The sequence below is a fragment of the Diceros bicornis genome, chromosome 30 (assembly GCF_020826845.1).
Source record: "Diceros bicornis minor isolate mBicDic1 chromosome 30, mDicBic1.mat.cur, whole genome shotgun sequence".
Classification (NCBI taxonomy): Eukaryota; Metazoa; Chordata; class Mammalia; order Perissodactyla; family Rhinocerotidae; genus Diceros; species Diceros bicornis.
This window is the reverse complement of record NC_080769.1, coordinates 4,304,541-4,330,285: the sequence shown is the minus strand read 5'-3', so window position 1 is coordinate 4,330,285 and position 25,745 is coordinate 4,304,541. Positions and strand designations below refer to the sequence as shown.

Sequence of the window (25,745 nt, the reverse complement as noted above, 5' to 3'; positions counted from 1 at the left end):
CTGGCAGCACCTCCGTCAGGCAGGGACAAACAAGCCGCCAGATGCACGGAGCTCCCAAGGGAGTTAAAACAGGTGGCTAGAGGAACAGATCCCAGACATGCGGCTGGACAGACGGACAGACAGCCCACAGGCAGCCTCCCTCCTCAGACAAACGACAGTCAGGGGAAGGTGACATCTCTTTATTGGTTCAGTCCACGCCTGGACCAGTGGCGGCCCCAGGCGCAGGGGTGTTCTGGTCAGGGGTCTCTGGACAGTCGGCGGGGGGCGGCGGGGCGCTGTGGGAGTAGCAGCACTGGTCCCCCCCGTTCGCAGGTGCCCTGGTGGAGGACGGTGGGGTGAACCCTCCGCTGGTTCCTTTCCTGGATGGCGAGCTTCCTCCCCAGGACCTGCCCCGCGTCCTCCCCGCCCTGTTGCCGGAGGGGAGCCCACGCGGCAATGGGGGTGGGGCGCCTCACCTCCCTGAACCGCTTGCAGGAAAAGGTCTTGAGCCGGGCAGCCCGCTGGGCCGGGTCCTCAGCCGGCTCCTTCCGCTTATTCTGGAGCAGCCTGCGTCTGGCCTCCATAGCTCCGCTTGCGGCCCTGCCCCTGTGCAAGGGGATGAGCGGCTGGGCCCCCATCTGGCCTTTGCACCCCCTGCCCCAGCCAGGCCCCACCCCACCACGCTCGCGCTCACCCTGGCCGGGCGCGGGCCCTGGGGCCCCAGTTGGCCTCGGGGTTGGCCTGGAAGCGCCTGAGTCCTCGCTGGCGGGAGCTGGGGTTGGCATCGTCCCGGATGGTGAAGTTGGCCTGAAGCCTGGGGAAGCGGGGGTGGGGGCTGAGGGGCAGCGCCACGCGGGCGTGCACGGACTGCCCGGGCCGTCCACCTCGGGGCAGCTCCGTGTGCCCCGGGAGACTGTCTGCCCGCGGCAGGACTCTTTCACTCACTGAATAAACATTTATCGAGTGTCTACTGTGTGCCTAAAATGTGCTGCTGCTAGAGGTGATTCTACTGCACGAGACAGACAGATCAGAAACCAGCAAATTATACTGTGTTAGGGCGTGAGACGCGAGTTTGGGGAAAACCACAGCAGGCTAAAGGGCAAGAGGAGAGTGGGGCAGCAGGACTGGGCAGTCAGGGGAACATGAAGGAGGCGAGGTAAGCCACGGGGGACCTGGGGACTCGCACTCCAGGCAGAGGGAACAGCGAGTGCAAAGGCCCTGAGGCAGGGCTGTGCCTGGTGAGTTTGAGTAAGTGAGGCAGAGAGAGAGTGGGGACTAATGAGAGCAGGGAGGTGACGGGGAAATGGTGCAGGGCCTGCAGGTAGAACTCTGGTTTCTACTGAGGGTGGTGGGAGCCACGGAGGGTTCTGAGCAGAGTAGGGACGGGATCTGACTCAGGGGCTCACAGGTGCCCTCTGGCTGCTGTGGGGGCAAGGGTGGGAGATGGGGGACCAGGAGGTGACTGCGCTGGTCCAGGTGAGCAGTGATGAGGCCAGGCCAGGGTGGGGGCGGAAGAGGAGGGGGAGAGGTGGGTAGATTCTGGATCTGACTTGAAGAATGAGCATGTCTGTCATGTCATCTGCACAGATGTGGCTTCCCATGCCTGTGGGCAGCCACCTCCACATCCCCGCCCATACCTGGGCTCCACACTGAGAATGCGGAACGCCGGGCTGGTCTCTGACAGCCGCTCCCGTTTCACTGGACACTCCTTCTCCTGGGGGGCAAAGGTCAGAGGTCAGGAGAGGCTGGGCCCGACCACCCTGCCTTCCCACCTCCATCCGGTCAGGCGCGCCCTCACCCAGCAGCGCATTATGTCCCAGAGGGCTGAGGAGGGGGCGTCGGTCTTGATGGCGTTCTTACAGGCGTGGGAGAGCGAGACCCGGAAGCCAGCGTGGAGGAGGGCTGACCTGGGGACCGAGAGGGGCTGTGAGGGGGAGACTCACCCCGAAACCGGTGTTGACCTGTGTGGGTGTGAGCCATGTTTCATGCACTGGCACGACTGCACATCTCACGATGACTACGTGGCCTGCGTACCACCAGCAACCACAACCCTAAGACCACCCCCTGGCCGGGGCTCACAGCCTCTAAGCTCTGCTCTGAGCTTTGTTCTCGAGAAGCCCGTGACTGGGCTCCTGTTGATCTCCGCTTCACGGGAGACTCCAGCCTGAGAGGGGCCGACTTGCCCAAGGGCCCCCAGCGCTCAGGCCCAGGCTCACCGCAGCTGCAGCAGGCTGGGCGTGTTGCAGTGGATGGTGCTGCTCAGCTGGTCCAGCGTGTAGTAGAGAGGCACATCCGGGAGCTCCTGCGGGGGGACGGGGGGGCATGGAGTGGACGGAAGAAGGACAGCTGGGCACAGGCAGAGCCCCTCCCCTCCCCGCCCGGCCCCCACCTCCGTGACAACGCTCAGGACCCCGCGGATCCGCTCCGAGGTGTGGAAGCGGCGGGGGTTGGAGCTCACAGCCTCCAGGACGCGGCCCACGAAGTCCAGGTCGTGAATGGGCCCCGCCCACAGCGGGCCGCCGAGCTGCGGACACACAGGGGCCAGATGAGCGGGGACCGAGACTGCTAGGCCCTTCGCAGCCCCCTCGCCTCCCCTGCCTGGCCCCACCTGGTGTCGTTGCCCGCAGTGCTCACACTCGGGGGCCACAGGGGGACCACACGCTGCAGAGAACTTGACCCTGTGCAGAGAGGCGTGGGTAGGATGTGGCGACCCTGGGGCGTCCCTTCACCTCCCTCCCGGCTCCCCCTTGCTCACCGGCCACCAGAGGCTCCTGAAGCCTTGCTGAGGTGCTGGAGGTGGAAGGCCCCGCAGCCCACACACTGGAACACCAGTGCCTGTTTGCTGTGGGGGGACAGGGGTGGCCACGGTTCCCAGCGTGGTCACCACCCTCAGGCTGACTCAGCCCCCTGTAGGACCCCCGTTTCCCCAGGGCAGGACCCTGCACCCCCCTCACCCCCAGGACAGGCCCTGCTGCCTCCCTCAATCCATCACCCCCACCGCCACCCCACCCCAGGCTAACCTGGCTGAGGCCTTGACCTTGGCCTGGCCGGTGAAGACACGGACAAAAACACGCACGTAGAAGTCAGCGCTGACGCTGAGCAGTGGCACCACGAAGCGCTGGTAGCAGTTGGCTCGCAGGTCCATGCTATGCAGGACGATCCTCAGGGCCTGGGCGGGGGACGGGGTCACCGGTCAGCCCCGCTCCCACCGCCACCTCCCCCACCCTGGAGCCTCGCATGGTGCTCGAGGGCACAGGCTCTGGGCCGGCCCCCTGGGTGCCAAGCCCAGTGCCGAGCGACCTGGCTGTGGGACCCTTGGCAAGTGACATTACAGTTCTCTCATCTTCGAAATCACGGTGGTCTCTGTCTCTTTATGGGGCCATGAATAATGGAGGAACGCACAGGCCCGGTACACCGAACCCACTCCAACAAGCATCATCAGGGCGCCCCGTATGTGCCACGTGAACCGAGGACCTGCTCCGGCCCCAACGGGCTTTGCAGGCAGGAAGTGGGGACACTGGGTGCTGCAGAACTGCCAGGGCTTCCTCTTGCCAAGGGCTGCCGTGAGACCCCAACACAGGAAGGGAGGTGTCTCTCAGACTGACCAGATGACGGGGCCCTTAAGGAACAAGGAGAAGAGCTCCCCCTTTCCTGCCCCTCCATGTAGCCAGCCCCCACCCTCTTGAATCCCCACAGCAACCCCTCATCCCGCCCATTTCACAGATGCAAAAACCGAGGCCCAGAAAGGTGAAGTCACTGGCGCAAAGCCACTGGCAAAGCTGGGATTTGAACCCAGACCTGGACAAACTGCCTTAAAAAAAACAATCTTGTGGGGCCGGCCCAGTGGCGCAAGTGGTTAAGTGTGCGCCCTCCGCTGCGGTGGCCCAGGGTTCGCTGGTTCGGATCCCGGGCGTGCACCAACGCACTGCTTGGCAAGCCATGCTGTGGCGGCGTCCCATATAAAGTGGAGGAAGATGGGCACGGATTTTAGCCCAGGGCCAGTCTTCCTCAGCAAAAAAAGAGGAGGATTGGCATGGATGTTAGCTTAGAGCTGATCTCCTCACAAAAAATAAATTAATTAATTAAAAACAATCTTGAAAAGTTACGAAAACAGGGAATTCTAGAAACAATAACGTAACCACCTGCTCCTCCCCTGGGCAAAGCCACTGCCCCCAAATGACCGCAACTGACATCCCAGGCTCTTAAGAACTCGGCCAGGTGAAGATGTGTTGGTGGACACTGTCCTGGGATGGGTCTGGCCTGGCTGCCCAGAGGACGCTGAGTGTGTCTGGGGGGGCGGGTGTGCTGGGGGCCCCTCACCATCTCGTGGCAGGCCCGGCTCTTTAGGGCCATTGCCCCGTACTTGCTGTAGCACGTCTCGCCGCTGTTCCCCGCCAGCACTGCCATGTCCGTGCAGGTCACGCACAGCAGCCCTGCGTGGGGAGGGCCTGGGCAGTGAGGACCCTCCAGACACCCACGCCCTGCTCCATCCCCTGCACCAGCCGGCCTCACCTCCTTCACTCACAGCCTGCACCGCTGCGTCCAGGAAGGCGGCAGGGCTGCCGTAGGGGTCCAGGTCGATGACATCGAAGCGCTCCGACACCCTCTGGTGCTGGTACATCAGCATTCTGGGAGCAAGAGGGCCAGGTCCTCAGCCCCTGCAGCAGGGACCTGCTCTGTCCCCACATGTTCACTCTTGCAGTGTGGCGGCTACGGCCCGGCTTCGGGGGCCAGCTGCCCGGGCAGATCCAGGCTCGGCCGTTTGCTAACTGCAGGACTCCTCCTTCTCCTGCCTCAGTCTACCCGCCTCCAACAACGACGACAGCCAAGGCCGGTGGAGCGCATATATGCCTGGTGCTGCTTCAAGCAGTTTAGAGGCAGTAACCCACTTACTCACATAATCTTCCGAACACCTCCGTGGAATTGAAACTATGGTGGATCCTTCGCAGGTGAGGAAATGCAAATGCTACCTTCTAATGTAGCTTACTCTGACCACGGGATTTAAAATTACAACCCACCTCGCCACCTTCCTCCACCCCCTGGACCCTCCATTTTTTTCCAGAGCACTTCTCACCTCTCGTTTGCTACACAATTTACTTATTTCTCATGATTATTTGTTATCATCAGCCTATCATATTCTTTTTTTTTTTTTTTTGTGAGAAAGATCAGCCCTGAGCTAACATCCATTGCCAATCCTCCTTTTTTTTTGCTGAGGAAGATTGGCCCTGGGCTAACATCCATGCCCATCTTCCTCTACTTTATATGGGACGCCGCCACAACATGGCTTGAGAAGTGGTACATCGGTGCACACCCGGGATCTGAACCTGTGAACCCCAGGGCACCAAAGCAGAGTGCACGCACTTAACTGCTGTGCCACCAGGCCGGCCCCTGCCTATCACGTTCTAATACAGTCAGGAGCACAAATATTTATTTACTTATTTTCTTTTTTAAAAAAATATTTTTCTAATTGATCATTAAACAAATACTTCCATAAGTTTGTTTATCTTTAGACTTAACTTCTGGTGGCTTTGTTTTTTGTTTTAGTGATCAAGACTGGCCCTGAGCTAACATCTGTTGCCAATCTTCCTCTTTGTGCTTGAGGAAGATTGTCCCTGAGCTAACATCTGTCCCAATCTTCCTCTACTTCATATGGGACACTGCCACAGTAAACAGATCGGCACAGATGTTAGCTCAGTGCTAATCTGAACCTGTGAACCCCGGGCTGCCGAAGTGGGGCGCGCACACTTAACCGCTTGCACCACCGGGCCGGCCCCTCTTCCTCTATTTTGTATGTGGGTGGCCACCACAACATGGCTTGATGAGTGGTGTGTAGGTCTGCGCCCAGGCTCCAAACCCGAGAACCCCGGGCCACCGAAGCGGAGCACATGAACTTAACCACTGTCCTCATTCTACAGACAAGGAAAGTGAGGCTCAGAGAGGCTAAGGCACTCTCCCAAGGTCACAGAGCAAAAATATGACAGAGCTAGGATTTGACCCCCGGCAGCCCTGCCCCAGATTCCCCCTGCAGCCGCCAGGCTCTTCTGCCCCCAACCTACCGGGCGTCTGCCTGGCTGGTCTGCACCAGATGGGCCACATTGTTGAGCTGCACATTACGGCGCATGAGATCCACGGCTTGGGCAGAGGCATCATTGGCAATCACAGATCGGAGTCCAGGCACCTCTCGGGCAAAGCGAATGGAACGGAGGCCCGAAGCTGCCAGGCCCTCCAGCACTCGCAGGCCCTCCTGTTGGAGTAAGCAGGGAACCCCACTCACCTCAATACCTCCATCTTCTGCTGGACCCCAAGGAGCCCCCAACACCCACCTCCTATAGCTCTCCCCCTCCAGGACCCTTCCTTTCTCCATCACCCACTAGGCTCCCAGGCTGCCACCTCCTATGCCTAGGCCCCACCTCACAGATCTCCCCGACAGCGGCTGTTCGAGGTTGGTCTCCTGGGGCCGGGTCTGCAGCCTCTTTCAGTTCAGCCTTGTCCTCCTCTCGCTCCGACAAGTCCACGACCACCTTTTGCACGTCCTTCTCACCTGGCACCTTGACTGCAGCCACCCAGAAACACAAGCCAGGCGATATCAAAGCTCCCTCGGAAAAGCCTCCCCCTACTCTTCAGACTACAGAAGATGCATGAAAGAAAAGCTCCCCAAAGTCCCTGGGGAAAGGCTGAGGAAGAGCAAGTGCCTGCTCTGCGGCTGGAGCCTTTCTGGACTTTAAGGGAGAGGGGGCGGGGCAGGAAGAGAGCTCTGTTGACCCCCCCGCCTCACGCCCACCAGGAGCCTGGGCTTCCACTCACTCTGGATTCCTTTAGCCCCAAGCTGGATGCGAGCAAACTCGGTGATCACAGCACACCTGCGGGAGACGGAGAGTCAGCTCACCTCCCCCTCCACCTCACGGACCCACTGCCCTCTGCCACGCTGACCCCGGACCCCTGCTCACGTCAGGTCCCGGTTGAACTCCTGCACTGGGTTGTAGAAGACTTCGTTGGCGCTGGGGAAGACGATCTTTGCGGCCCCCTCGGTGACCGTCGTCTCCTGAGCCTCAGGTGGGCGCTCTTCTCCGCAGGGCCCGGTGCCGTTCTCCATCGCGGCTGGATTCGCCGGTCCTTGGGCCTGCCCCTCCATAAACTGGGCTCTACAGAGAATTCGGGCGGAGCGGAGAGTCAGGCTTAGCGACAGAACGATCTTCGCACGGGACATCCGCGGGCGCCTCTGCCCGCCAAGCCTGGTTCAGGGGGCGGGGGAGAGCATAGGGAGAGGATCAGAGAGCTGCGTTCCTGGGCCGAGTGGCCTGCCTACACATCTGTAAGGTAGAAGCTAAGGAGACCCTGTGGGCGCGGTAAGCTGACACCACCCTCCATCTTCGGAGGACCGGCCCCTGCGGAGCCAGAAGCCCTCAAATGGGCCCGCCCCTGCTCCGGATCCCTCCCGGCGCCGCCCAGGCCCTCCTCACCTTCTCCAGGAGAACTGAATTAGTCTTGGGGCACGTTTCCCGGATTAGGTCCTGGGCGCCGCCATGTTGGCACAGTGGGAGGGCAGGTCACGTGACAGAATTTAGCCAATCAGTGATGCTACCTACAATGGGCGGCCGGGATCAAAATGCACGCCGCAAAGCGCTGAAAGTGCTGTGCGAGTGGCCTTAATCACGGCGGCTCCCCTGGAAGGGGACACGTCACTAGCCCCATTTCACGGATGAGGAAGGTGAAGTTCAGAAAAGGGGCGGTAAGCGGAGAAATCCAACACCTATTGGTCGTCTCCTGTGTGCTGGGTGCTGTAAACACATTCTTTCAGGGCACCCTGCAGAAATAACTCTGGCTCTGAAATCAGATTTGCTGCGTTTGAATCCTACTCCTATCACATACTCTTCGCAAGTTACTTAAACTCTCTGGGGCTCACTTTCTTTACCTGTTAAATAAGAATCCTACCTTCCAAGATACAGCAAAGATTAAATGGCAGAATGCCTGCAAAGTGTGCAAAGCAGCCCTTCTCACATGGCAAACCCTGAGTAGGTTCTAACCGGTGTGGGAAGGGAGAGCGTAGTGGTCTGGACTGCCTGGGCTCCAGTCCCAGCTCGCCTTGCTGTTGGTTCTTGACCCTCTCTGTGCTTACGTTTCCCTATTTGCAAAATGGGCAGAACGTTTTAACGTTCCTTATTGGGTTGTGGTGAGTTTTAAACGAGTTAGTGCAGGTTAAATGCTTCGAACGGAATCTGACAGAGTGTAAGCGATGCGTAAGCATCATAAAAGCGTTAATTTGTATTGTTGCTTCTTAAGCCCGGGTTTGATCCTGGGACCCACCACCACTTGCATGCTGTGTGATTTTGAGCAGGTTTCTTCATCTCTCTGTGCCTCCCTTACTATAAAGTGTGTGTGTGTGTAATAATTTCTACTTAAAAATGTTACTGTGAAGTTTAAACGAGATAATTCCCATAAAGAGCCTAAAACAGTGCCTGGCACAATAAACAGAAGTCATTATTGTTTCCCTTTTACAGGAAACTAAAGTTCCGAAAGGCAGAGCGACTTGCCCAAGATCGCGGCACTAGAAGGTGGCAGGGTCCGGATTCGAACTCTGCAGCAGAGCCGAGGTTCCAGCGGGGACCCGGAGGGGCGGAGGCAGACGCCGGAGAGGGGAAGAAGGGGCGCGCTCGGCGCTCGGCTGGCCTCGCCTAGGGGGCGGGGCCTGGGCGGTGCGTGGGCGGGGCCGCGGCCGCTCCTCCCCGGCCGGGCTGCGGCGGCGGCGCGGCTGGCGCTCGCTCGGCGCTCGGCTGGGGCGGCCTGGCCCACAATGAATGGCCGCCGCGGCTGCCGCTGCTGCTGAGGCGGAGGCCGCGGAGGCCGCGGAGGCGGAGGCCGAGGCCCCGGCGCAGGGGGGCGCGCCCCGGGCCCAGGCCCGGCCCCAGCCGCCGCTGCGGAGCCCGCCGGGAGCCCCCGGAGCGCGGCCACGGCGCAGGTGAGGCGGCCTGCCCCAGGCCCGGTTCCGGCCTCCTCTCGCCGGGGCGGCCCGAGGGCGTCCGCGGGCCGAGGGCAGAGGGCCGAGGGATCTCCTCCGACGGACGAGCAGCCGGGCCCGCGGCCTGCGCGCTGCCTGGGCCGGCGAGCGCGGGGAGGCCCGGCCCCGCCAGCGGCCTTGAGCGTCCAGCCCGGGGCCGGGCCGCGGGGCTGGAGGGCGGCGGGATCGGGCCAGACCGTCTCCTGCGTTCCCTGCCGGGGGCGCGAGGCCGGGCCGGGCGGGTACCGGGGGCCCGGGAACTTGGAGGGCCCGAGGAGAAAAAGTGAGGAGGCGCCCGGGGAGGCGGAGGGGGAGGGGAAGGAGGCGTCGGGCTTTGGGCCGGCCGAGTGGGGGAGGAGGGGGAGCGGCGCGGCCGGAGGAAACGGCCCGGAGGGGGGCGGGGAGGGGCCGGGCCGGCAGGTATGGCCCGGCGCTGGAGGAGGTGGGTGGGTCAGGTTACAGGCCTGGGGGCGGCCGAGGAGAAGCCCAGGAAGTGGGGCAGGGTGGGTGTGGGCGGAGTCAGTGCGGGTGGGGGCGGATAGGAGATCCTGGAGATGTTTGCAGGGGTCACATGAGGTTAGGGCCGGAGAGACGTCGGGGGGAGGGGAGAAGGCCAGATCCGAGGGCCATCAGGTAGGTTGAGGGAGTACTGTAGGACCTTGGGGAGTGGGGGGAGGCAGAGTCTTTGGGCTAGGCTGGTGGGGATGTGGGGCAGGTCCCGAGAAACTAGTGTGGTCGAAAGGCACATCCCGAGATATGCTCCCCTTCCCGGCCAAGTGTTAGCTCTTGTCCAAACCTGGGGGTTCCCTCCTTCACACATCTCATCTCTGTCAGGCTCTGGGTCCCCGACCTACCTTTTGGGCAAGCCTCTGCCGATTGTTCCAGGGTGCTCCCCGCCAGAGCGGTGTTAGTGTGGGCAGCTTGGGAAAGAGTGTGGAACTCTTGGCTCGGGCGTCTGGTTTACCAGGGGAGTGGCCCTTGCCCACTCCCACCCCATGTATCTGCAGGGAGGCAGCCCCACCGCCCTTACCTGAGTGTCTTAGGGTCCTAGATTTGTTCCCATTTTATGTGACCAGAGCCTTGAGGCTCAAGCCTAGGGGATGGGACCTCCCAGCCGCCATCTTATACCGTGGTCTCCCAGTCACCCGCTCCCTGGAGGTGAGGAACTGGGAGGTGAGCATGTAAAGCTCAGTTTCGTGTGTTTTGGAGGCTCCTGGTGGGGTAAAGGCAGGTCACCCAGAAGGGGATGGAATCAGGCACCTACAGCCTGGCCCAGGCCTTTGAGGCTGCTGGCCCCAGGGCTCTGCCTCTAGGGTGCCCTTCCTGGGCCGCCCGGTGCTAAGCTTGCTGTCGGATGAGCTCACTGATTGCTCGCTGCCACCCCGTCAGCTTAAGCCTCCTCCGTGGGACAGACGAGGAAGCTGAGGCCCCCGGGGGTGTGGCTTGTCGCAGGTCACACCATTAGACCGTGGCAGCCTGGGCCTGACTGACCCTCAGCCCACAAGCGCAGTGCTCCAAGCCGGCCTTCGAGGGACATACTGGAGGAGCTCCCCGCTGCTTGGCATTCCCTAGTGGAGTTCTCTGCCTGGGCTTTTGCTCCTGCCCATCCCTAGGGACGGGTCAGCGCCCTTGTGGACAGACTTGCGTCTTCCTGGTGTTCAGGGGGCTGGAACAGCGGAAGCTTGTTTTTCAGAGGCCTGGCCACATCTTATCCCCCGTTGCCTTTTCTGGGAGCCGAGAGGTCGGGTCTCGGAGCTGTGGGCTGGCAGGGGAGGCGGTGGTGAGGATGGGGCCTGGCTCTGGAGCTCGATTTTCCTTGGCCTGCCCCGTTTCTCCTTTCCCCATGTTGGTCCTCAGTCAGACCGCCCCAGCTTTCGTTCCTTCTCTCTGGGCTACTCGCAAGGCTGTTACCAGCGTGTCATGGGAACGCTGACTTGGGATCCTCTGCACGTGAGGCTGGGTCCAGTGGTATCAGCCAGATCTGGGGTTAATGATGGGTTGTCACCCTCGTTCCCTCCCTTCCCGCAATCTCCCCATAGTTCCTAGAACTGCCCTGCACCTGGGCCCTGCCCTCGTCCCCTCCCTGGCTGGCCTCCTGGCTCTGGGAGGGGTAGAAACTGGGCCAGCCACCCTGCGTAAAGAGGCCTTCCCCCCGCCTGGTTGGGCCGAGGCTGGCTGCCGTGGCACAGACTGGGGCCTCCTGGGTCTCAGCAGGCCTCTGCGCTGGGCACTGAGGACAGGGGTGGCTCCCTCTAGCCACACGACTGGAACGGGGGCAGAGACTGGCTGTGGTGTTTGGATGGCAGAGAAGATGCCCTTTATAAAGCTTTTCTGTTGGGGCTTAGCACAGATCTGGGGCGCCAGAGGAGGCCGACACAGCTGGGGGGCAAGTGCAACAAGCAAAGGGACCCTTGGGACACTTTATTTCACTAGAGTGCCACCCCCCTGCTAGGGGCTGGGGAGCAGCCTTGAATAACAGTTGCTCTCAGCAACTTCTAGCGAGGGTGACCGACCTCAGACAAACAGACTGCCCAGATCGTGTCTGACGTTCCTCCGTTCATGAACACAGTAAGAGAGTGAGGTGCGAGTGAGCCCTGGGGGTCACGGAGAGCTTTAGGTGGGGTGTCAGGGAAGGCCTCCCCTGGGAGAGCTGGGTTCTGGATAATAAGTCAGCCTGGTGGGGGGAGCTGGGGCAGCGAGGGGAAATGTCCTGGGCAGACCGGGACATTACATTGAAAGCCTTTATTGAGCATGTGCCAGGCTCCTGCTAAGTGCTCTGAACATCTTGTCTTCGTGTGGGAAGGAATGAGGGGTGACCCTAGTGTGGAGACAGAGACGCTTAGTGCCTTTCACAGGAAAGAAGCACAAGCGCCCTGTCTCAGGGTCTCCTGGATGAAAGTCCAGATCCCTTGGCCTGCATCCAGAGCCTTTTAAGATCTGGTACCCCAGCCAGGCAGTGGGGAGCCCCCCGGGTTGTTGAGCAGGGCTGCGAGGAGAACTGAGTCTTTGTCGATCTTGCCAGACCCAGTGTTGGGGTCAGCCTGGAGGCGTGGGGTTGGGAGAGGGTTGGGGTTGGCCCGGTGGGGTCTGACCTGGAGGTTGTCAGTGTCACCGCCAACAGCCTGTGATAGAGAAGGGAGCCTGCCGTTGAGGTGATGGTGTGCCAGGTGGAGGCGGTGTTTGTGCCAGCCTCTGTTCTCTCTTGGGTCCTCCCTGCCCCTCATCACCTCCGACCCTGGGTGCCAGGCTGTTCTGAGCACTTTTATACACTTTTAACTCATTGAAGCCCATGATTACCTGACGGGGGTCTTGCCTGTTGTGGAGGAAACTGAGGCACTGCAGTCCTTCCTTCACACAGACCCCGAGCGATCTGCCCGTCGCCCCGCTCCCCTTTTCAGAAGCCTGAGGGCGGCCCCCACGGCCCTGCCTCCTGCCCCAGGCCTGTGGTGTGTAGCAGAGCGTGCAGGCCCGCCTCCCTGCCTCTGCTCCTGGGTCCCCTCCATCTCCCCTGGAGAGCCCTCTGAGCCACAGAGGCCATAAGGGGGCTGGGCAGGTGGCTGTCATGTTGTGTCCCGGGTCATGTTGTGGTCATCAATCCCGTCTCCTTGGTGAAGGTCCCACTGTCCTCAGAGCCCCTCGGGCTCTCTGTGAGGACCCGGACTCTATCCTGAATTAAGGGGGGGTGAGCAAACACAGTGCAGCAGAGTCACGTTCCACAGTTAGCGCCCTCCTGCTCAACCGTGAGACCCTGGCAGAGGTCTTGGTCTTGGCACCTCAGTTTCCTCGTCTGACAAGTGAGGACAGGGAGGCATAGCTGCAGTGGTTCAGTCAGCTGGGGCGATTCTGCCCCCCTCAGGGTGCTTGGGAAATGTCTGGAGACAGTTTTGGTTGTCACAGCTGGGGCTGGGGGTGCTAGTGGCCTCTAGTGAGTCTAGAGGCCAGGGATGCTGCTCAACGTCGGAAAAGGTACAAGGCAGCCCCCACCACAGAGGATGATTCAGCCTAGGGGATCCCTGCTGTGTGGTCATCCTGAGGATTACAGGAGAGGTTGGTGTCTGGGGTGTGGTCTGATGAAGCTGTGAAGGTGGGGCGGGGGGGGCTGGGTAGCCCTCAGTAAGTACTGCCCATCATCTCATGAAATGGTGGAAGGTTCTGGGGGATGGAGAGAGGCGTAAGATGTCTCCACTGCTGCCTGGGAGTTTACAGTCCAGCGAGGGGCGGGGGGCAGAAGGGGGCACAACTAATAATAACAGCTAGCCTTGCTGGGCACTCACTGCACGGTGAGCATTGATCTACCTGTGGTACTTGGTGGTTTAATTCTTGAAACAGCCTTGGGAGGTGGTGGCAGCTGTTAGCCCATTTTATAGATGGGAAGACCGATGGGGGAGGCAAGCACTACTATAGATCAATGTTTTTTGGGAGCAGAGAGGAAGGGAAGCGGAATTTTAAGCGGGAAGCTTGTAAAGGATATTTGAGCCTAGTAAAATGAAGGTTTCGATTCTTACACCCTGCCGAGGCCTTGCGTGGTTTCCAGGCACATCAGTGTCCCCTCAGGGCCTTTGCACTTGCCGGTCCCTCCACGGTTTGCTTGGCTGCTGCCCATGTCCGTCGAGTCTGAACACACATGGGGAGCAGGGTGTAACTCAAGGGTGGGCTCTGGTCAGAGTGGGAGGGGGGCGTGGCAGCCACTGGGTTCTCTGGAGCTGCGGCAGGCGGAGGCCACATTGCGCAGGACTGAGGACTGCGAGGAAAGAGTGGGAGGAGGGAGGAAGGAGAGGCAGCCGCGAGAGACTGCTCATTCCCGGAGGTGGGGAGGTGGGGAGGTGGCGGTGAGTGGAGGATGGCGGGGGAGGCTAGGCGGAGAAGGCCTCCCGTGTGGGAGCGGAAGGAGCAGCACCAGCCTGGCCCTCAGGGCGCAGAGACCCTGGGGGGGCTTCAGGCAGGCCGCAGACCCTGTTTCTGGAGAGGACAGTGAGCCCTGGCTCTGGCCTTGGCCCAGCCTGGCTTCTCTTCCCCACTCTGGCTCCTCCGAGCCCGTTTTCCCATCCGTGCAATGGATCTGGTCACAGTGGCGGCCGGCCTCGGGGAGCAGTGAGACCCTCAGAGGACAAGCCCAGTGAAGGCCACCTGGCCAGCCGCGGTTAGAAGCGTCAGTCCCATTAGCCCCTGATCCTTAGACAGGAGCCAGATGGCCTGGGCGCCATCCTGGGCCTCCTTCACTCCTCATCCGTAAAATGGCCGGAAGAGCTGTTTCTCCCCCAGAAACCACTGAGAGGAGCAGTTGAAGTGAGCCCCTCCAAGCCCTTGCTGGGCGCCAGTGCACTGCAGGGCCGTGGATGCCAGCTACTGTTGCTAATCCCATCGCCCACCGTGGGTTTATGGGAGCTTTCCAGGGAGAAAGAAGATGAATTAAGTGTGCACGTACTTGGAAGAAAGTACAGGTGCCCACAGTAGGGTCTGTGCAGTCAGATCCCACTCTGTTCTTCACTAGCCACCGTTTGCCTGAGCTGCCTTCCGATTCGGCCCCCACAGAGGGCCCCCCGAGCAGCCTGGGGGGTGCTGCTCTCCCCCCACCACGGTCAGGCTGACCTCTGCTGAGCCAGGTGAAGGATTGTGGGGCTGTCCAAGGGCCTTTGGTCCTCCTTAAACTTGGGGTTGGTGGTTTCCCTTACATGACATGGCTTCCATGTCAGTGGGCGGCTCCCAGCTTCCCTGGAGAGACAGTCCCTGGTGAGGCACAAATCTGCCTCTGCTGGCTGGCATTTGGAGCTCCCTTCCCAAAGAGCTGGCCTTTCCACTCTCAGGAGTCAGCCTGCCGCACAGGCGCTGCCTGCCGTGTCTAGCCTGCTGCACCCTTCTGTGATCTGGCGGCAGCCAGAGCATCGGTGGGAATCTGAGGTTCAGTCACCTGGAGCCCCAGGTGGGGCCCTGACTGCAGGCCACCCGCCTGGCGCGGCTGGCACCCCCGCCCGGCCTCAGAGAGCTCTTCTGAGTCCCAGCCTGTTTTCGTCACAATAACGTGGAACAAAAAAGGGAGTTAGGTTGGAAGTAATGGAAATAATTCTTTGTTCGTTCCATTCATTCTGCAAACAACTGTTGGGCACCCACTGTGTGCGTGTCCGATCCTCAGGGCAGGGGCCACAGCAGCGTGAAGCAGAGAGGCAGGCGCCCTGGCCCGGTGGAGCTGACACGAGGCCAAGGGCACATCTAGTTGGCTGGATGGTGGGAAGTGCCAAGGAGGAAGAGGCAGGCCGGAGAGGTGACCGGAGGACTCAAGGCTGGGAGGGGCTCTGGCTTGGGAGATGCGATGTAGTTGGTTGGAGACAGTCTGAAGGGCTGTGGCCATCTCGGGGACAGTATTCCAGGAGGTACGAGAACAGGCAGAACCCCAGTACGTACTGTAGGGACCCCCTGGCGTTACTCGGGGCCCAGGTGGTGAGAACTGGTTTTGAAGGAGTCAGGTGACGCTGAGAGTCTTGACGAGTGGGGAGCTTTCTGGCAAAAGCTACAGCCAGAGCAGGCTTGGGGGTGGCGGGGACGGGAGCTTGGTTGGGGATGCGTTGAGTTGGCGACTGGGGTGTGTAGAGGTCTGGACCCACAGGGAGGTCCAGGCCAGGGGCTCCGGGTCGGGGGGGTTGTGGTGTTTCGAGCCTGTCCTAGCTCAGGCTAATAGGAGAAAATACCACAAATGGGGCGGCTTAAACCACGGACATTTGTTCTGCTAGTTCTGGAGGCTGGAGGTCCAAGATCAGGTGCCAGCAGGGTCCGGTTCTGGTGAAGTGCTGGTGTGCTCGCATGGCTTTTCCGCGGTGCATGGGCTCGTGGAGAGAGAAATCTCGCTCTCTTCCTCTTAATCAGGCACTTGTCTTAGTGGATCGGTTTGGGGCCCCACTCGCATGACCTCATCTAACCTTAAGTACCTCCTAGAGGCCCTGTCTCCAGATACAGGCAGGCTGGGGGTTAGGACTTCAGCATGGGACTGGGGGCAGGCCCAGTCAGCCCATCACAGAGCCCTGAGACTGGGTGTGCTCCCCGGGTGGAGAGCAGACTGAGCACTGAGCCCAGGGCAGCCTTCGCCTCCCTCACCTTCTGGAAGGGCTGTGTTTGCCTCCCTCGGGACCCTGCATGCCTTCCCTGTACCTCGATGGCCACGCTCCCAGCCCGCCACTGCCTCGTTAGATCTGCCCCCCAAGATCTCAGCTCTGGGCAAGGTCAGGGGCCCTGGCACGCAGGGCGTTGATCTGTGAGACCCCGGATGAATGGCCGGTTCCCCTCCGAGACCACGAGCCCTGGAGGCAGGGCCTTGTCTTAGTGGCGGCCTGGCCCAGGCAGGCGCTTGGCAAATATTTGTTGAGTGACTATTGGGAGGTCATGGAAACTGCATGCTGTGCCCTCATGTCTCACCCGGGGCCAGGACACTAGCGATGCTAGGAGGGTCCCCTCAGCCCTGTGTGGGGCTGGGGGCTGCCCCTCCCCCGCCCTCCAGGGGACCTGGGACCCAGAGGGTGGGCAGGCTGATAGGCCGACTTGTGAGGAGAGGTGATTCCGCTATAGCTTTCTGCCCTTGGGGAGGTTACTGTCCTGTGGAGTTTAGTGTTCTCAGAGGTAAGCGTGAGGATGCTGCCCCTGGGGGTGTGGTGCAGAAGAGGGGTGTCCTCTACAGTCTGCAGAATTCCCAGAGCAGGGGGAGCTGGGGATGAGGAGGAATTGTGGGCAGTGGGAGAAGGGCAGAGCGCACAGCTTGCGGGGAGCCGTGCAGGGCGCCTGGGGTCCAAGATCGGTGGGGTGGGGGGCTCGGCTTGGTGGGGCCAGAATCACTGGGTGGCCTAGAGACCCCAATTCTTGGCTCCATCCCATCACTTCCCAACAGCAGTGACTCGGGCAACACTAGCTGCCTTAGGCCTGTCTCTTCTGGGAGCCCATCCCGGCTCCGGGGCCCCTCCCTCAGGCTGGTGCGGGGAAGGGGCTCTGCGCAGAGCCACAGGTGGGGCTCCTTCTGAGCCCAGCTGGCCAGATTGGGGCAGGCACCGCGGCAGGGCGGGGAGCCCTGGGGTGGATCTCTGAGGTCTCCCGTGGCCCCTCCCTGTGGTACTATCCCAGCAGGGGCAGCGAGGCCGCCAGGGTCTCAAGCTCACAGATGTGCTGTCCCCTCCACAGCGCTGGGGGCGGGTTCCTGTGCACTGAAGGGAGGAGCTGTGTGCACCCCTTGTCATCCTGCCACCCCCACCCCGAATTGCTAATCGAAGGCATCAGGGCCCTGGGTGCTGGGCTCCAAGGCTGGGGTTCACAAGGCATGGGGGACCCCCCTCCTTGCATCTGTTCCCTCAGCGCCCCCATTGCTGAGCGCTCCCCACAGCCATTTCCGGAGAAGGGTCAGGCCCTGAAGGCGGGCTGCCTGGGCTGGGGCAGGGCCTGGCTGTGGTCCCTACCCATCAAGGCGGGCAGTCCTTGTGCCGTCTTCGGAGGTGACTCTCTGAATGCTTGCAGCGCTGCCCAGCACACCAAGCACAGCTCGGGGGACCCCTTGGAGTGCCCTCTCCAGCCCAGAAGCATCCGCCTCCGTCCAGCCTCGGACCCTCTCTCCCCCCAGCTGCCACGTCCCACACTGGGGTTGTCTGTTCCTGCCTTGGCGCTGTCTGCCTGACCCTCTCTGCACCATTAACACATGTACGAACACAGTCACAGATCACTAACGACAAAATGCATGGTTAGGCGATGTTGTCGCTGTGCGTACATCACCGAGTGGACTTACACAAACCTGGACCGGGTAGCGATGACACACCCAAGCTGTGTGGTGCTCATCTTGTAGGACCTGCAGTGTGTCTTGAGGTCCGCCGTGACCGAAACGTCGTCCTGCGGCGCATGAGTATTGAGCGTCTGCCTCTGTTCAGGGTTGCTAATCGTGATGGAACCCAGCCAGGATGCCTGCCCTCGGGGAGCTGTCTCCTTGGAGGAGTCATTGCACATACAGCTCTTACAGCGCTGCCCCAATGCCGGGGCATCGGCTAAGGGCGCCCGGTAACGGTATGGGTGGCTCCCTGGGGGTCCCCTGTCCAGAGCCACGGACTGCTGCAGGGTCCCCCGCCCCACGAAGAAGCTGCTTCTCTTTTAGCATTCCCCTGTACAAGGGACTGCCCCCTCCCAGCAGGGTCGGCCGTGGGCGCCAGTGGCGAACAGAGAAGCCAGGCCCCGTCCTGGCCTCCCCTCCTTCTGCCCCCGCTCCCCCTGCCACCTGCTCTTGAGTCCGGCCGTCACCTCTCGTCCCTGCCGCTGCTGCTGGGGGTTCTCCCGAAGCAGGTCTGGCCCGAGCCGCCCTTGCTCTAAGCCTCCCATTGCTCACCCTCGAAGACCTGGTCCTCACAGGCCAGGGCCACGCCCTGCCCTGCAGCCCCGCCCTCCCTTCACCGCCCTCCAGCCACACTGGCCGCCTTGGGGCCTCTGGACCCAGCCTGGCTCCTTCCTGCCCAAGACAGCTGGCTGCTCTCTCCGTCACCCCGTCTTTGCCTCACCCCAACTGTAGTTAACTCGCTCCTGTGTCTCTCCACTGGACATGGAGCCCCGTGTGGACACACCCAGTCCCCTTCAGGCTGTGGCCCCAGTGCCCTGCAGTCCATCAGGGGAGGCTGGATGAATGAGTCATCGTTTTACAGATGACCTAACCAAGGCACAGAGAGGCGAGGTGCTGGCCTGAGGTCACACAGCTAGAGAGTGTGGGGCTGGCATCAGAACCCAGGTCTGGGGGCATCTGGCTCTGCCACTTGCCTTTCCTGCCTTGTCCTTCCCCTCGGGGTGGGAACCTTCCAAGCGGGGGGTCTAGAGCAGTGCTCCACGGACTAGGGGCCAGCTTCCCCCGTGACCGCCTCAGCCCTGGTCACTTGGGCCCCAGAACCTGGAGTGGGTTCAGTTTGGCAGCCAGGCCCCTGGAGGGGCTCTCTGGGCCTGTCCTGTGCCTCCACGTGGTGCCTCAGTTTCCCCTCCCTCCTCCCACAGAGGGCCAGCTCCTGGCCTGCCCGGCACTGAGTCTGAGCTCCGGTGAGGTAGGTGCTGCCTTCTAACTGGGAGTCCCCGTCAGTGCCTCCCCTTTCTCATTGCCTGAAGTTGTCTTTAGGGATGGTGACAGTGATTTTGATGATGCTGAGGAAGGAGGGGGAGGGCACAGCTGAGGGAAATCACCAGTTTCAGTGCCCAGACAGACCCTGGTTTGAACCTTGTTCCCGTCACTCACTGTGACCTCGGGACAGTCCTTAACTCCCCATGGCCTCAGTTTCCCCAGCTGAGACATGGGAGTATCAAATAGCTCCATAGGCTTGCTGAGAGGATCAGGGAGCTCAGGCAGGTCCCCCGCGGGCTCCCCTGGGAGCTGGAGGGGCAGGGCCGCATGTCCCTCAGAGTCTGCAGAATCAGGTTGGTCTTATCAGCGTCTGTTTCCAAATGGAGAAGAGGGATCCGAGCTCTCGGTTTCAGGAGCTTGACAGTTCTGGGGCCAAGACTTACCCTGGCCCCAGAGTACACCTCTGAGCCCGTGGGCACATGGTTGCTTCTCTTCCTCCAGGCAGCCCTTTCAGAATGAACCAGGTCTTACCAGCTAGGGCCCAACTTCCCACTGTGTCCCCAGTGCTCAGCCCATGGAGGCAGCTCTGAATGGACTCGCTAATGAACAAAAACCGTGCAAGATGCGTGAAAGCTACCATGGGTATGGGGAAAGAAGAGCTGGGGGCTCTAGTTAGTTCCTGCCCCAGGGCCTTTGCACACACTCTTTCCGCCTTTCTCCTCTTCCTCCTCACCAGCCTGATTCGGCTCAGCCTCTTCTCACGCTGCCCTGCCCGTTCAGGACCACTGCCCTCTACACCCTATGGAATTGCAGGAGACTCACTTTTACCAGCGGGGACTCTTGTAAAGCCACATCGGCCTTCCAGGCTCTTTTATGATTGCCACCAGAGTATGCACATGCCCTTTCCACACAACCAGGTCTTCCTCCTGGGTTGGAATGTGCCAGAATTTGCACTGATGGACTGGGCTTGGATGGAGGGCTTCACACATCTGAGAGGGTCCCCCAGGTGGTTCCTCTACAGGATCGGGGTGGGCTCCCTGAGCAGGGTCACAGGCCATCCCTTAAATTTGTATTTCTTTCCCCCTCCCCCAGCACTTTAAGGTCAATTTGCATAAATCAGATGTGCGTGCTATGATTTCACACATTTATTTTTAAGTACTACTTACTTTTGTAAATAGTCAATACATTCACTAGGTTCAAAATTCAAAAGACCCGAGTGTCCGTGGCAGGTCCCTAGTTCTGCCCAGAAGAATCCAGTCTTAGGTGTCTGTCTCTTGCTCTCTCCTCTCTCTCACAGCTTTATTGAGACACACATTCCACGGAGTGCATCGTGTAAAGCGTACACTTGAGTGGTTTTCAGTATGTTCACAGAGCTGTGCGACCGTCACCACAATTGTAGAATGTTTTTCTGTACAGCAAGAAAAAACCCTGCGTCCCTTTGCTCGCACCTCCCTGGGCCTCCCCTCCCCCAGCCCCTGGCAGCCGCTAGTCTGCCGTCTGTCTCTGGATTTGCCTATTCTGGATATTTCTAACTGGGATCATGTAATATGTGGCCTTTTGTGATTGGCTTCTAGCATTTAGCATAATGTTTTCAAGGTTCATCCACGTTGTAGCATGAATCAGCTTCCTTCCTTGTTATGGCCGAATAGCATTCCGCTGTATGGATGGACCACACTGTGTTTATCCGTTCACCAGTTGATGGGCAATTGGGTCGTCTCCCTCTCTCGGCCATCGTGACTAGCGCTGCTGTGACCACGCATGCACAGGTTTTTCTGTGGGTCTGTGTTTTCATTTCTCTTGGGTGTAACCTGGGAGTGGAATTGCTGGGTCGTGTGGTAACTCCGTGTTGAACCATTCGAGGAACCAACTGCCAGACGGTTTTCCCCGGCAGCTGCGCCATTTGACACTCTCGCCAGCAGCCCAGGCGAGTTCTGATTTCTCTTCCTCACCAACGCTTACTTATCTCGTTTATTCCAGCCGCCTAGTGGGTGTGAAATGGTGTCTCATTGTGGTTTGGATTTGCATTTCCCCGATGACTAGTGATGTCCTGCAATTTCTTGGTTTCTTGAGCGGTCATGCAGTCATTCAGCAAACAGTGATTGAGAGTCCTGTGCTCAGCACTATGGATACATTGTGAGAAACCGGATGGCCCTGCCCTCATGCTGTTTCTCTGCCGGTGCCCTTCCGAGTGACCCTGTGGGTGCAGTGCCGTGATGGTTAATGTACACGGGGTGCTCTCGGTGTGAACTCACTCAACATTCAAGCACGTGTGTGTCAGTATGCCTTCGCCCTCCCATCTGCGAGGAACAGCATGTGGCCACCCTGGCCTGGAGCTGAGTTAGCTATTTGACAGTCTGTCCTAGAGGCGAGTCTGGCCGTGCCAGGAGTGGGTGGCTCTGTGCGGTGCTCACGGCAGATTCCGCCGGGTGGACTGCCACGCTCCCTGTGTCTCCTGCGCAGGTGAGGTCCGTGAGGGCAGGCTGCCTCTGCGCCTGACCACGTCCCTCTCTCTGTCTCCCTGTCCCCCGTGCAGCTGCCGCCATGGCACAGACCCTGCAGATGGAGATCCCAAACTTCGGCAACAGCATCCTGGAGTGCCTCAACGAGCAGCGGCTGCAGGGCCTGTACTGTGACGTGTCCGTGGTGGTCAAGGGCCACGCCTTCAAGGCCCACCGGGCTGTGCTGGCTGCCAGCAGCTCCTACTTCCGGGATCTGTTCAACAGCAGCCGCAGCGCCGTGGTGGAGCTGCCGGCGGCCGTGCAGCCCCAGTCCTTCCAGCAGATCCTGAGCTTCTGCTACACGGGCCGGCTGAGCATGAACGTGGGCGACCAGTTCCTGCTCATGTACACGGCCGGCTTCCTGCAGATCCAGGAGATCATGGAGAAGGGCACCGAGTTCTTCCTCAAGGTGAGCTCTCCCAGCTGCGACTCGCAGGGCCTGCACGCCGAGGAGGCCCCGTCGTCCGAGCCGCAGAGCCCCGTGGCACAGACGTCGAGCTGGCCGGCCTGCGGCACCCCGCTGCCCCTGCTGTCGCGCGTCAAGACGGAGCAGCAGGAGTCGGACTCGGTGCAGTGCATGCCCGTGGCCAAGCGGCTGTGGGACAGCGGCCAGAAGGAGGCCGGGGCTGGCGGCAGTGGCAATGGCAGCCGCAAGATGGCCAAGTTCTCCACGCCAGACCTGGCCGCCAACCGGCCACCCCAGCAGGCCCCGGTGGTGGCGGCGGCACAGCCCACTGGGGTGGCCGTGGCGGTGGCGGCCGGGGCCGGGGCTGGGCAGCCAGCTGGGGGCGCAGCAGCCACAGGGGGCGTGGCAAGCGGGCCCAGCACCTCGGAGCGAACCAGCCCCGGCACCTCGAGCGCCTACACCAGCGACAGCCCCGGCTCCTACCACAACGAGGAGGACGAGGAGGAGGACGCGGGCGAGGAGGGCACAGACGAGCAGTACCGGCAGATATGTAACATGTACACCATGTACAGCATGATGAACGTCGGCCAGGCCGGTGAGGTGCCCGCCCCGCCCCAGCCCCGCCCCGCCTCCCGCTGCCTCCGTGCCTGACATGCTGCTGTCTCCCCACCAGCCGAGAAGGTGGAGGCCCTCCCCGAGCAGGTGGCCCCCGAGTCCCGGAATCGCATCCGGGTGCGGCAAGATCTGGCGTCTCTCCCGGCCGAACTCATCAACCAGATTGGCAACCGCTGTCACCCCAAGCTCTACGATGAGGGTGACCCCTCGGAGAAGCTGGAGCTGGTGACAGGTGGGCCAGCCTCGCTCCCTCCTCCCCCCGCTTGGGCCTCGGGGCCCTCTGGGCCAGTGGCCTGTGGCACGGCAGTTAGAAGCCAGACTCGGGGCCCACTGTCCACTGGCCGCGTCCTGTGGCAGCTGACACCCCTGGGCTTCGGTACACATCCAAGGCTGGCCTCCAGGTTTCCGCCCCAGGGACTGCTCTAAGTGTTGGCCTGCAGCGGGGGCCGCCTGGGAAGGTAGACTGGCAGCTTCACAGGGTGCTGTGAGGGTTAAGTAGTGCAGTGGTTTAAGAATTGGGCCCTCGGGGGCCGGCCCCGTGGCGTAGCGGTTAAGTGTGCGCGCTCCGCTGCTGGCGGCCTGGGTTCGGATCCCGGGTGCGCACCGACGCACCGCTTGTCAGGCCATGCTGTGGCGGCGTCCCACATAAAGTGGAGGAAGATGGGCACGGATGTTAGCCCAGGGCCAGTCTTCCTCAGCAAAAAAAGAGGAGGATTGGCATGGATGTTAGCTCAGGGCTGATCTTCCTCACCAAAAAAAAAAAAATTGGGCTGTCGGAGTCGGGGTGCGTGGGTGTGAGCCTCGGCTGCCGGTTCTCTCTGCCACCCAAGTGGTTGTGCGGGCAGAAGGCATGGAGGTGCGAGCAGTACCTGGCACGTCGTAGGTGCCCCTGTGGACGCTGGCACCATGGCCTCTCCTTTTCTGAGCGCTGGCAAGGCCACCCTGGGGCCAGTTGTCGGGGAGGCTCTCGGGGGCCTCGCCACGCGGGGAACGTGGCACTTGGGGCCCCCGGCCACCCTCCAGCTCCCCCTCCAGGCACCAACGTGTACATCACGAGGGCGCAGCTCATGAACTGCCACGTCAGCGCGGGTACGCGGCACAAGGTCCTGCTGCGGCGCCTCCTGGCCTCCTTCTTTGACCGGTGAGGCCTGGCCGGGGGCGGGGGTGGGGCTGCCCCATGCCCTCACCGCCACCACAGGGGCCTGATCTCCCTACCCCTACCCCCGCCCCAGGAACACGCTGGCCAACAGCTGTGGCACCGGCATCCGATCTTCCACCAACGACCCCAGACGCAAACCGCTGGACAGTCGCGTCCTCCACGCCGTCAAGTGTGAGTGTGCAGCTTTCCGGAGGCGGGCTGGGGTGGGGCTGGGGTGGGCAGGCGTTGGCCCTGATGGGTGGGTAGGGTCTGGTGTTCAGGATTGTGAGGCTAGTGGAGACTCGTTGGGAAGGACTGTGATTGTTTGGGGATTTCTTCGTTGGGGGGTGGGCACTGAATTGAGGCCTGTGTCAGACGTGGGGAGGGGTCCTGCAACTCACAGTGGTCACGGGAGTGATGAAGCAGCCTGGCCCCGCCCCTGGTCAGGGGGGAACTCGAGGTTTTCCCGGGGAGTCTCCAGCTGCTAAGTTCTGGCAAATGATCCACATCTTTCAAGAGCACCGGGCCGTCCCGTCAAGACTCACACATCCCTTACACGCAGCTGGGCTCAGTCGGGCCCGGGGCCAATGGACGTGCTTTAGCGTGCTGTCGGCGAGGCCTCTGTACTCCCCTGCGAGGAGCCTGTGCGTGTGTGCTTGGGGGGTCAGGAGCTGCAGGGCCCAGTGCCTGTCTGCAGGGCGGGAGGTCAGGCCACGCTCGGCCTGATGCGCTGCTCTGCCCGCACAGACTACTGCCAGAGCTTTGCCCCCAACTTCAAGGAGAGCGAGATGAACGCCATTGCGGCCGACATGTGCACCAACGCCCGGCGCGTCGTGCGCAAGAGCTGGATGCCCAAGCTCAAGCTGCTCACGGCCGAGGGCGACGCCTACACCACCTTCATCAGCGACACGGGCAAGATGGACCCGGACATGATGGGCGTGGAGCACGGCTTCGAGCCGGCCAGCCACGACAGCGAGGCCGGCCCCTCGGCAGAGGCCCTCCCATAACCTGCGCCAGCCTCCCGAGGGGCCTCGCTCTCCTCTCCCTCCACACCCGCCCGCCGTCCTGGTCACGACTACTGTCCCTCCCTCCCCGGACCCACGGGGGGCGCTGCATGCTCCCGGCCCCTCTGCCCCGCCCCACCCCAACCTCCACCCGAGTGGGCACGGCTGGGGCGGGCGGGCGGGCGGCGCGCGGTTTGTGTGGCCTTCTCGAGCACACACTCGTGCACGGTGGGACCTCTCGCTCCCCCTCCTGAACTCTAGCAACTGTCTCCCCACTCCCCGGGCCAGGCACGGGCAGGGCCGGCTTGGGGGGCTTGGGAGTGCGCCCCCCCCAGCCCTGGGCCCCACACGGAAGCATTCCTCAGGCTCTGCCCCTCACTGCGGCCCCTCAGGACTCGAAGGGGCCCTGGGGTCCTCTGGACCCCTCCTGCCACCACCTCCCAGTGCTTCCACGTTTCCAAAAGCGCCTTCCTGTCTCCCTCGTCTGTCCCCGCTCCTGGGGCTGGGGTAGGCGAGGCTGCAGGGCTGCCCATTATAGCCAAGAAACGGGCCCAGAAATTCCACAGGCCTGCGGTGGCAGCCCGGTGCCCGTCTCTCCCTGCTGCCGGGCGCAGCCTCTTGCCCCCATCAGTCCCCTGCGGCTGAGAGGGGCAGGTCCTGAGTGAGGGGCCCTTGGGGGCAGACCGAAGGTCTGTAAGGACAGAACGAGGGGTTTCTGGGGTGGAGAAGCGTGTGTGTGTGCGCTTGCGTGTGTAGAAGTGTTGCTTTTAAACAAATGAAGGTAGAGGAGGCAGTAGGACCAGGGTTGGAACCCAGGGGGGCAGGCTGGGGGGCTGCTGTCCCCCCTCCCTTCCCCACCCCCACCCTGCCCCACGGCAGGGCTCCCAGCCCCCACACCCTGTACATACTTTTTAAAACATTTTTTTAGCTAATGAAATATTGAAGTATAAGATTCCTTTTATTTTTCAAACCAACGGGACTATGTCTGATGTCCCCTTCGGTCCCCGGGGGCCGTGGAAGGCAGGACTGGGTGGGGGCCGGGGACAGGCTGCACGTGTG

General features: G+C 61.4%; 2 protein-coding genes across 6 annotated transcripts; one reads left to right on the top strand and one right to left on the bottom strand.

The window, feature by feature from the left end:
• Positions 1-137: 137 nt before the first annotated feature.
• TRMT1 (tRNA methyltransferase 1) lies at positions 138-7,539 on the bottom strand. Of its 3 annotated transcripts, none has more exons than XM_058525565.1 (17): positions 7,440-7,539; positions 6,927-7,121; positions 6,784-6,839; positions 6,390-6,532; positions 6,036-6,223; positions 4,492-4,607; positions 4,300-4,412; positions 3,000-3,148; positions 2,735-2,821; positions 2,588-2,657; positions 2,369-2,503; positions 2,196-2,281; positions 1,778-1,886; positions 1,617-1,693; positions 674-793; positions 456-585; positions 138-317 (listed from the first exon to the last, which is right to left on the bottom strand). In XM_058525565.1, the coding sequence occupies exons 2-17, from the start codon at positions 7,109-7,111 to the stop codon at positions 237-239; spliced, it is 1,845 nt and encodes a 614-aa protein (XP_058381548.1). In that variant the 5' UTR covers positions 7,112-7,121; positions 7,440-7,539; the 3' UTR covers positions 138-236. The 3 variants fall into 3 exon arrangements, with proteins under 3 accessions (XP_058381548.1, XP_058381547.1, XP_058381546.1); XM_058525564.1 differs by having other exon boundaries at positions 6,927-7,211; positions 7,440-7,526; XM_058525563.1 differs by lacking the exon at positions 7,440-7,539 and having other exon boundaries at positions 6,927-7,378.
• NACC1 (nucleus accumbens associated 1) lies at positions 6,837-25,745 on the top strand. 3 transcript variants are annotated; one of them, XM_058525569.1, is made up of 6 exons: positions 6,837-7,032; positions 21,559-22,524; positions 22,603-22,776; positions 23,580-23,685; positions 23,777-23,874; positions 24,430-25,745. In XM_058525569.1, exons 2-6 carry the CDS (start codon positions 21,567-21,569, stop codon positions 24,687-24,689), a joined length of 1,596 nt encoding a protein of 531 aa, XP_058381552.1. In that variant the 5' UTR covers positions 6,837-7,032; positions 21,559-21,566; the 3' UTR covers positions 24,690-25,745. The 3 variants fall into 3 exon arrangements, with proteins under 3 accessions (XP_058381552.1, XP_058381551.1, XP_058381550.1); XM_058525568.1 differs by lacking the exon at positions 6,837-7,032 and adding an exon at positions 7,633-7,708; XM_058525567.1 differs by lacking the exon at positions 6,837-7,032 and adding an exon at positions 8,792-8,935.

What these genes read in the sequence shown, in the direction of transcription:
- TRMT1 (XM_058525564.1), bottom strand. Translation starts at nt 7,186, where the DNA reads ATGTCCCGTGCGAAGATCGTTCTGTCGCTAAGCCTGACTCTCCGCTCC. An exon ending in GCAGGCTGTGAGTGAAGGAG is followed by an intron (nt 4,413 to 4,491) that starts GTGAGGCCGGCT and finishes CTCCCCACGCAG; the next exon opens with GGCTGCTGTGCGTGACCTGC. An exon ending in GGGACATAATGCGCTGCTGG is followed by an intron (nt 1,694 to 1,777) that starts GTGAGGGCGCGC and finishes TTTGCCCCCCAG; the next exon opens with GAGAAGGAGTGTCCAGTGAA.
- NACC1 (XM_058525569.1), top strand. Translation starts at nt 21,567, where the DNA reads ATGGCACAGACCCTGCAGATGGAGATCCCAAACTTCGGCAACAGCATC. An exon ending in GAAGCTGGAGCTGGTGACAG is followed by an intron (nt 22,777 to 23,579) that starts GTGGGCCAGCCT and finishes CTCCCCCTCCAG; the next exon opens with GCACCAACGTGTACATCACG. An exon ending in CTGGCCTCCTTCTTTGACCG is followed by an intron (nt 23,686 to 23,776) that starts GTGAGGCCTGGC and finishes CCCCCGCCCCAG; the next exon opens with GAACACGCTGGCCAACAGCT.